A 9,660-nucleotide genomic window follows, 5' to 3' on the forward strand; every position below is an offset into this window, starting at 1 on the left:
GCATTCATCCTCTACACTTGCATGTACATCCCATTTCTCCACATCGCACAGCTATTTTCAAGATTGCTCGCCTTCATTTTGCATCCCCACCAATACACGGAGAGCAACTGTGTCCGATGCGAGCTGGATCTCCCAGTTTCCAGAATGCACGATTTTGGAGGAGGAGGAGGTGAAGAAACATGCTCGATTTGTTTGATGGATTTTGAGTCCGAAGATTTGGTGAACAGATTACCGAATTGCGGGCACTTGTTTCACGTGGAATGCATTGAGAAGTGGATGGATAGATGCAAATTTTCATGCCCGATTTGCAGGGTTTGCATCTTCATCCAAAGCCATGCATAAAACGGCCGCCATGCTCATAGTTCACAAGTAAATTCACATTTTTTGAGTTTCGATCCGAAAAGTTTGATTTGCCTTGCATGTGATTACAAATTAGTGCAAATAATCATTTGAGTAATATTAAAAGTAATATTAAAAGAGTAGGTCTGTTGTGAGACGATATCACGAACTTTACCGATATTTATAATAAAAAGTAATACTCTTAGCATAAAAAATAATATTTTTTCATGGAGGACCAAAATAAGATATCTGTAAAAAAAAACGACATGTGATATCGTCTGACACAAATTTTTGCTATATTAAAATAACAAGAGTAAGGAGTTGAAATCTGAGATAAATGGTACCATATAATTAATTATTCAGCTTTCCTACACCTTTAGGAACAAAATAGTAGAGATCAAGAAAATATGAGATTTATTAAAGTTTTTTTTTGCCCAATTCTTTGGTTTTAAGAATTAAGACCGTGGTTGCATGAATTAGTTTTAGTGATAGATTCTAAGGTTCTACCATGAACATTGGATAAAGTTTAATAATCTACAGCAGGCAGCATCTTCAAAATTGACGATATCGAGCCACCTTGGCGCCTTCAGGAGCCAAAATAACGTTCAAAATCTTATTGGGAACATAGATTCTCTTTTTTATCGTTTTCCCAGACAGCAACTTGGACAGTTTTGTATCCAATGAAGCAAGTTTAAAGGCCAGGCTTCTTCAACCTCTATGGTTCCTCCGGTCTTGCCATTATCTGTACAGGCAGCACCACGGTCGACTCCTTCAAGAAAGCAGGATTGATCACCTGCCATTATTACTAAATGGCAGTCACGGATTTGAAGATACAGTTATATCATCGTTACTTTAAAAAGCGTACATACTCTTTAACTTCATTTATTTAATGCAAAACAAGTCAAGCACTCAACCCAAGCGTGAATCCAGATACTTTAACCCAAGCGTGAATCCAGATACTTTAATCACCTCGCAAATACATTTATTCAAGAGAATGAACTTTCAGATTCGCAAATAAGAAAAATAGGATGAAAATAGTTGCAACAAGGAGAGCACTATCAATCTGGTAAATCAGCTCCGTTATGAACCTCTAGCAAGATTCAAACGGAAAACAAATCAACTTCACAGTAACATGGAACCAAACGAATAAAAGATACTGGTTGGGCCAAGTTCAAATATTCACAAGAAAAAAATACAAGCGCAATGGGATGGAATTTTATCCTCTGACTGTATTTGTAAGAGTAAATTTCAATAGAGGCAATTTTGAAAACAGACATTTAATTTACTATAAGAATTCTCCATCTCCTTGCTGCTTGATAACAGAAGCAGATTCTCATCAAGGATTGCAAAAAATAAACAGTGCATGTCACTTGAGCACCTCAGATTTCGGAGACCATATGATACATTTGAAAACTTACAGAAATTAGGAAATAATCTCATACCGTCCCAAAACATAATCAGCAACCCAAATTGGAATAGCCTCGCCATTAACTGGATTTCTTGCATAGCAACCAGTGAAGACCTCGGTCTTTTTCTTTTGGAGCTCAGTCCTTTCGAGATCACTCTTTCTAGAGGCCATTTCAATGTATTCTTCCAACTGTTCTCCAGATTATTAATTTTTTAAATGCCCACAAAAATTGAACTAGACCTAGAAATTAAAAAATAAAAGGCATACCAGGATGTGTTCTGGCGCAAAGACTATGTAGCTTCAATGTAAGATGAATGTAATTAGAAACATTGTAATTCACACAAGAAACTTTTGAAATGACATGAATTGAGAATGCGTCGTCCCAAAATTGTCAGGCCTCGTTGTATAAACAGTGATTTTAATATCTATTTCTGAACCATCATCATCCAGGACATGAAATTGTAGCTCTCCTTAACACTTTCTGGCCAGTCAAGATCATCTAAATCTTGAAGTAGGCAGTCAGCATATGCAGTTCTTCAACATCCATTGCCGCATAGGCTGCTTGGTAATAAATAAAATGTAAAATCATAAAACCATCCAACAAATGAAAAAAAGAAAATAGCAAAAGTTGAATGTAGGATGCTGCAAGAGAACACAGCATAATTATAGAATAAGATTGGAAAGAAAAAAAAACATATTTTTCTGATTACAGGGTGGCCGCCACGCTCGCTTACACCATCCACCACTTCTTCATTTGATTAAGGTGCCAAGAGCAGGGCACCAGTTGACAGGAACTTCAGCCTACATAATATGTTTAACATAAGTACCACGTATCTTGCACGAGATGACATCCACTTATGTGGCAAGGTTGCTACCTGATATGTCAATCCTCACTTCAAAAGCTGCAAAAATATCTACAGTGTCCATTTATAATATTCAGGCTCTGTGGTGGAAATTTCCCTATCCCAGCCATATGAGAAGCCTATCAATTTAAGCTGGAAATAAAGACAACTGTCAGTAAACAAGAATTAAAAAGTCAATCTTTATATAAAATCAGTTTTACATGAGAGTTGCAACTGGCATGGAGTATATGGATTGTATCACTGCTCTCTAGGTTAGTCATATACCATAAAATTCTCAGAAAGTACTGCATTATCACTTGAATCAACAAAAAAAAACACTACAAGAAAAATTGTCAATCAGCAACTTGAATCACTCACGTACTTTGCATGATCTAGAAGAACAACACACATTAAAGGCCTTGGAGAATATGTACCACATCAAGTTTCATAAATCAGATTAAAAAGTAGTAACCTGGGAGCGGAATCGGTCAATATTTTTCATTGTCGTGAATTTTGGATGCGTCCCAGTCTGTCAAGAGTGCATTTAAAATATTAAAAAGGAAAGGACCTAACTTAATAGCAGCCAACCACTAAGAAAGTATGTTCATGAAGGAAAACATACCTCAATGGCATATTGCTCAGCAGGTAAACAGAATGCGTCCCAACCCATTAGATACAACACATTGAAACCCTGCATCCGTTTAAGTCTTGCAAGGATATCAGTAGCAGAATATCCAAGAGGGTGGCCAACATGTAAACCAGCCCCACTGAAAAAATCGTAATATTTTAAATGAAAGCACCGAATATGTGGGCAAGATGCGGATGACAAGAAACCGTTCTTCAAGCATCTCATAAGTGACAAAATTAATGATTTAACTTTGTTTGCAACCTGTATTCTGTTATAACGGCAACGAGGTTAAAAACATCAACGAGTACTTTAAGATATCATTAGGCTCGTGAGATGGGATGACGATGGATCAATGATATAGGGATGTTAAATTAATACATATGGATGACATAATGATTTATAAATATGTCTTGTACAACTTGCATCAAACATTGCACGAAACAAAAATATGGAATCAACCAAAGTCTCTGTCCCTCCAAAAGCCGTGCCTAATTTATCCATGGGATTGCTTATCGGGCAGGTATATCGGAAGTGAACTGAAGGGATGTTGACAGGGAAACACATCTTAAAAAGTTGTTTGTTGTTCCATTTTATTTGCCAAATAGATAACTCCAATTGCTTTCTCTTCCCTTTGAATTCTCTAGTCACTTCTCTTTCGCTCAATGAACCTCATGTTCATGTATCATTAATTAAAAGCCTTCATACCCATTAAACTCTTCATGACTTGTAAATTCACTCATTTCCACAATTTTAAAAGTGAAAAGAAAATTTAAAAAACTAAGGACTAGGTAAAGAGAGATGTCAAGAGCCATGAACAAGTTTAAAATTATAAAAAAATATATATATATTACTTCATACGGACAAACTAGAAATTAAGTAAAAGACAACAGACATAGAAATATTGCAAGTACAAAAAATAGGACATTAAACAAAAGAAAGTAGAAAACAAATAAAGTTTGTAAAATTTCCGAAACAACACAAAACTGAAAATCCAAGAGAAAGTGGAAGACAATGACCTCGGATAAGGAAACATGTCGAGAACATAGAATTTAGGCTTGGAGGCATCAATCTCATTGGGCGTGGGCGTCCAAAAAGTCTAGTTCACCTCCCAGTATCGCTGGCAGTTAGCCTCTATTTCTTGAAAAGGATATGCTCTTTTCACTTAATTTTCTTTCTGGGTATTAGTTTCTTCAACTTCTTCCTGTACAAACCCATTAATACTTGCACCATTATCAAAGCAATTGGATGCTCGGAGTCTGCAAGAAGCTATACAATAACGGCGGTGCTGCAGAAGTAATTTCCGGCGGCGGCTTAGGAGGGAATCCGAAGGTGGCGGTGCCAAGAACTGAATCCGTGGGATGGGAAGTTTGGGGTAAACGAAGAAAAGAAACAGATATTTATAGGGTTCATCTGGGCCGCAATTTTATTGGGCCAACTTAATTGGGCTCCCTTGGACCCAAAATCTAAATCTAAGCAGGCCAGCAAAAAGGTCAACAACATAAGGTTACAGGCCCTCACGATGGGAGGAAATCGAAAATATGGCTACCACCACGTCAACCTCTCACGTCGTTATCGTTGTTAATGAGATGCTAACAAAGATAGTAAGCATAGTAGTCATCGAAATTAGATGACTTATATACGAAGAGGAAAGTTGAATTAAATTCAAGCACACCATGTCCAAGACTCCAAGTCAAACAACGCGAATAGATAATAGTCATGGGTTTGTACAAGTTATATACCACCAAAATTACATTTACTAAAAGCAAAGGTTTCATTGTTTACCATACTTACAATATATAAATTCGTCTTAGACTCGTAGAAATTCTCAAAGAAACGTAGACGACATGTCGGTTGGAAAGGGATTGCACAAGACATTGTCCATGTAAAAGTGTGGATGCATTGCATCCATTACGAGGAACTGCATGTCTTCGGAGGGTTTCCAGTGTCGCTTCCTTTGGTTAATGAACCAGTTGTTTATCTGCTTTTGATCCAGGCCGGTCGATTCAGCAAGCGCGAGCTTCTGGGCTTCCTATTAGCTCACAAAACAAGAATGCTCGATGATAAGAGTATTCGTAATTTATCAAATCTTCTGTCTGCGAAAAACATGTTGACTGAAGAAATGAAATATGTTGTAATTGAAGGCCATTTCATGTGTGGTTCAAAGTCTAAAACATCAGAATTTTTGAATTATTTTAGAGATTAGGGTATTGATCAACATGATTACAGAACATTATAGATACATACTGATGGATATGGCCATTTGTAATGATTGCTCCACCAGTCGAGTAATTGCTGCCGTGCTTCTTTAGGCAGCTTTCCTTTCTTTCTTTTCTTCATGAATTCTTGCTTCAGGCTCCCCAAGTATCCACTGTATTTCCGCAACAATTGACCTTTCAATTCATGATCTTCTGCTAGAGGGTCAATTCTGCTGTTGTTTACATCTACGTCTTCCTCCGAAGAACCATTTCTATCCATTGCTTCACCACAAGCCGCAAGAGAATTATCTAGTCAAAGCACGTAAATCATTTCAATTATTCAGATCCGTCACGATTTTTATCTCAGTTCATGGCCCGTCAAAAAACGGATATATCGGGACAAATTGCAGCATATATCATCTTTGGAAACAATATAATGAAAATCAAAGTAAATTGTTTTCAAGAAAAAAAAAATCCCAAGGTAGCCAGAAACTCTTGATTATTCACATCAGTCAATGGATGAAATGTGATTTCTCAGGTATACCTCCTAGTTTTCAAAGCCACACGTCTTCTTAACAATATAAATATGTAGTTGTCCTTCAATTAGCACTCAATTAAAAACAATAAAATCATTAACATTGTCAAACTAATATAGACAGCATATGCAAGAGGATTTGTGCCCGAGAAAGTGTTTCCAGCACTATCCAATTAATGAAGACCTTGATGACATCTCTCAGTATTATATAGCACCTAAATACATCATCTCCTTCTCGTACGCAAACATACTCCCTTTCTTTCGGATATACGTGGACCAGCAAATGTACTTCGGGTCAAGTATTCATGCCGTGCTAGGATAAGAAGGCTTTGGTTCAAAGTCTATTGTTCACATGTCAAGCCTTCAAAAAGAGATTAATTAGCTCTAACCGGAGTGTGCTGTACTAATACTCGGATAACGGAAGTTACTTTTTTCCAAAGCTTGAACCTTTTAAATAAACAAAGTGATCAATCAATGTGAAGTTATAATTCCCCAACTAAGTAAATTATGGATATCGAGACAAAATATACTAATCAATAGGAAAAGATGTTCGGGGAACATAGAATATTATGAGCATATGATGCATAATTAAAGATATTTAGATTCAGAATTGCACGAAGGCCGCATAAATTCCACACAATAGGCCACCACGCGCAAGAAATTGTTTTATGGTGAGAAATTTATGACATAAACTTCATATCTAATAGTCCCCACTAGACAATTAATGGAACAGGCAATACCAAACCATTAGTTTGTTTGAATTATCACAACACAAAGTTAGTTCACTTATATGTGCACCACCCATCGAGAAAGCTTCATTCATCATATTCCAGTCGACTTCATACTGAAAAGAAAGTAATAACCATGCTCCTATAACATGTTCAGTGGACGATGGACATGAAGTTTACAACTGTATGCAATTCCTTCATGAACTTTAAAGGTTCTCACAAGAAGATAGTTTTAGTACAGACGACAGCCATAAAATTAGCACCTCCAAATACAAAAACGTAGATAAACTTTCAATTGATCAGGAAAACAAGTCCCCTGCCGAAGAAATGGAAAAAATTCATCTGCAACAAATCATGTAACATTATTGCCACATGTCTAATTCAACATATTTAAAAACTGTCACACCAATGAAAACCCACATGTATCAATTAATGTAACATGGAATGTTGCAGGAAATCTTACAGTAGATTTTTTCCGAAGATAGAGAAATAAACACAGATATCAGATAAAACTTTTTGGAAAACACATATTTGCGAGAAATATTAGATATTTGATTATTTAAAGCTATTTAAATACCAAACAGCAAACAAGATGGAAGAAATCACGCACATGCACGAAGACACACAAATATGCATATATACACTGCCTCACATGCTTTATAGTTTGTATAGATGAAACAACTTAAAAGGTCAAAAGACTTACTAAATTCTGTCAAATCGGCATTTATAAAATCCCACTAAAATAGAAAATTTATTTGTACAATTGGTTTTCATATGATATTCTTAATAAGAAGAAACCAAACAAGCTTTTATATATTTGGACATGGACATATCGGTCGTCATTAATATATGGCAAAAGAAAAACAGTGATTAAATCACGGATCAAGGAACTGTTACATGAAGGAACCTAAACTCTCTTCGTATAGTAAATTGAATTCTTCATTTCCTAGGAATCATGCACATGCAGCCATTTATTGTATATAAAACACAAAACGAAGCAGTAATCCACCTCATGATAACAGTAAAATCCATAAAAGAATAAATGCAATCCTTCCGAGGATCGATAAAAGGGGCGAGAGGGAGAGGGAGAGGGAGAGGGAGAGGGAGAGAGGGATAAGGGTTTGATTTAACACCAGAATCCATAGGAGACAGAGAGAGAGATTTGAACTGGCATTCAATTCTTGAGAGAAAAAGCATAGCTTCCGCGAAGGGTTTCGACAGTTCTTGCTCATATTTTGTCAGCATTTCACAATAGGCCTCCATGAATTGGTCCAGCGCCGGATCTTCGCCGACGCAGCTTGTGCCTTGTCGGCCCAGCGCAGCGGCAGATGTGCAGGATTGTTCCAGTCTCGCCACCACTTCGGGAGGAGCTCCGATCTGTTGAACAGTCAAATTCCATAAAACACTACAGTTTTTCAACAATTTCAATCTGGTCACTTTCGTCACTTGCTTACAAAGGGTTCTGGTGACACACTCTATCTCGATTGTTGTTATCAAACACTAACAGAAAAACCCGTTTGGTAAAAATCTCACAGCTCTTCTGGTACTTGGGTTTCACTAAGGTAGAAAATTGGTACAAAATGAGGTTTTAATTAATTTCAAGATTCTGTGGTACGTAGTTCCAATTCATGTAAATATAAGAACAATTATCTATACCTTTTGACAGTTAACATAGGCAGCCAAGAGGCGCTGGTAGTAAGGATGCGCCATGATATTCGCCTTCACAGAGCCGCTGCCAGCATCATTAATATTCTCCATTAAATAATACCCAGTACTTGTACTCATTTTGCTGCTATGGTGTTCTTCAAGCATCATAGAAGAACTACCTTCGACACTTAAACTGCCGTGTCGAATAGTGAGATCTTGATGATTAGTGGGAGGAAGAAATAGGTTATTGTTGCAGCTGTCTACTATTGGAGGCATCATTAACATAGGACCAAGTCCATGACTATTTTCTCCGAAAGACATCAAACTACTGGAGCCACCACCAGCACCTTCCATTTTCCTCTCTTGTTCCAGTAATCCTGCAGGAAACCCTAAAAAAACCCTTGACGAAGATGAATCTAGGTCGTCACGCATTTTTCTGTTGCACACACGAATAGGCCATCTTTTCTTTTATCTCCTTTTGAATTCCTCCCGAGTTTTATGCTACAGGTTTCAGCCTTTTTACAGAAAATCCTAAACAGTATTAGTTGTAGTGAGTGTAGTGGAGTCTGCAGGGATCAGTCGATGAAGGATTCGAAATCTTTCGCTCTTGGATATGAGGTCTGAGAAAGTAGCCTGCCCAGGTTATCTTTATCCTTTGGAAATGGGTTTTTAGAGTTTATGTTTCCGGTTCTTTAACTTGCACACAACACAAGCATTAAATCTCCTTCTGCTGCCTCTGCAGAGACACAACAAAATGAGTTAAAGAAAGAAATTCACTGATGGAGAGAGAAAAGAGAGAGATTTGCAGAGTGCACGCTGCGTTTGCAGGAAGGGAAAGAGACACCACTCTGTGTGTTTATGAAAGGTGTATTATTTTAGAGGGCTATCGAGCAAAGCCTTTTACCTTCCCGATGAAAACTCTCTCCCTCTTTTTCTTGCACTGACACTGAGCCACTGCCATTACTGGCAAACTAGAGAGAGAAGAGAAGCTCCCTTGTGGAAAGGTTAAAAAGAAAGGAGGAGATTGAATGAAAGATCAAATCGAGGTGTCATCTGGACAGTAGGGTTTGGTGTCCGGGCCAAGAAATCACAATTTCTCAACTCATCGTATAAATCTGGTTTTGAGTTATTTGTCCATTCACTGATTATTATTCTTCCCACATTGTCCTCTACTACCCCCTTACCCTACCATACCACTGCTACGAATCAAACATCTCATTTTACATCTTTTTTTTTAGGTAAAGTATATAAAACTAATTTCATTATTAATTAATTACGATAATATAAATGGCATGGAGAAAGTTAATTTCTCGCAGATACAAAACATGTGTTCATTGT

General features: G+C 37.2%; 2 protein-coding genes across 13 annotated transcripts; both read right to left on the bottom strand.

Moving 5' to 3' along the window:
• Positions 1 to 760: 760 nt before the first annotated feature.
• Positions 761 to 4,569, bottom strand: LOC140980226 (leucine--tRNA ligase, chloroplastic/mitochondrial-like). 10 transcript variants are annotated; one of them, XR_012175902.1, is made up of 6 exons: positions 4,234 to 4,569; positions 3,212 to 3,356; positions 3,062 to 3,118; positions 2,623 to 2,729; positions 2,458 to 2,548; positions 765 to 2,305 (listed from the first exon to the last, which is right to left on the bottom strand). XR_012175902.1 is itself a non-coding variant. In XM_073445946.1 (5 exons), exons 1-4 carry the CDS (start codon positions 4,248 to 4,250, stop codon positions 2,643 to 2,645), a joined length of 435 nt encoding a protein of 144 aa, XP_073302047.1. In that variant the 5' UTR covers positions 4,251 to 4,569; the 3' UTR covers positions 761 to 2,305; positions 2,623 to 2,642. The 10 variants fall into 10 exon arrangements, 4 of the variants coding, with proteins under 4 accessions (XP_073302047.1, XP_073302049.1, XP_073302048.1 ...); XR_012175903.1 differs by having other exon boundaries at positions 2,623 to 2,742; positions 2,811 to 3,118; XR_012175901.1 differs by having other exon boundaries at positions 2,623 to 2,742; positions 3,212 to 3,485.
• A 261-nt stretch (positions 4,570 to 4,830) lies between these two features.
• LOC140980254 (homeobox protein knotted-1-like LET6) lies at positions 4,831 to 9,449 on the bottom strand. Of its 3 annotated transcripts, none has more exons than XM_073445980.1 (5): positions 9,227 to 9,449; positions 8,332 to 9,058; positions 7,809 to 8,052; positions 5,462 to 5,721; positions 4,831 to 5,310 (listed from the first exon to the last, which is right to left on the bottom strand). In XM_073445980.1, exons 2-5 carry the CDS (start codon positions 8,752 to 8,754, stop codon positions 5,221 to 5,223), a joined length of 1,017 nt encoding a protein of 338 aa, XP_073302081.1. In that variant the 5' UTR covers positions 8,755 to 9,058; positions 9,227 to 9,449; the 3' UTR covers positions 4,831 to 5,220. The 3 variants fall into 3 exon arrangements, with proteins under 3 accessions (XP_073302081.1, XP_073302082.1, XP_073302080.1); XM_073445981.1 differs by having other exon boundaries at positions 4,831 to 5,253; positions 9,227 to 9,447; XM_073445979.1 differs by having other exon boundaries at positions 4,831 to 5,246; positions 9,227 to 9,441.
• Between the last annotated feature and the right edge of the window lie 211 nt (positions 9,450 to 9,660).

Source organism: Primulina huaijiensis, chromosome 7, assembly GCF_012295235.1.
Source record: "Primulina huaijiensis isolate GDHJ02 chromosome 7, ASM1229523v2, whole genome shotgun sequence".
NCBI lineage: Eukaryota > Viridiplantae > Streptophyta > Magnoliopsida > Lamiales > Gesneriaceae > Primulina > Primulina huaijiensis.

Excerpts from the sequence above, each read along its gene's own strand:
- LOC140980226 (XM_073445946.1), bottom strand. Across the intron at positions 3,119-3,211 it reads CTGAGCAATATGCCATTGAG|ACTGGGACGCATCCAAAATT; the intron begins GTATGTTTTCCT and ends CACTCTTGACAG. Across the intron at positions 2,730-3,061 it reads TTGACCGATTCCGCTCCCAG|GCTTCTCATATGGCTGGGAT; the intron begins GTTACTACTTTT and ends TTAAATTGATAG.
- LOC140980254 (XM_073445979.1), bottom strand. The coding sequence starts at position 8,754 with ATGCGTGACGACCTAGATTCATCTTCGTCAAGGGTTTTTTTAGGGTTT. Across the intron at positions 8,053-8,331 it reads CCTATGTTAACTGTCAAAAG|ATCGGAGCTCCTCCCGAAGT; the intron begins GTATAGATAATT and ends ACTGTTCAACAG. Across the intron at positions 5,722-7,808 it reads TCTGTCTCCTATGGATTCTG|ATAATTCTCTTGCGGCTTGT; the intron begins GTGTTAAATCAA and ends TGCTTTGACTAG.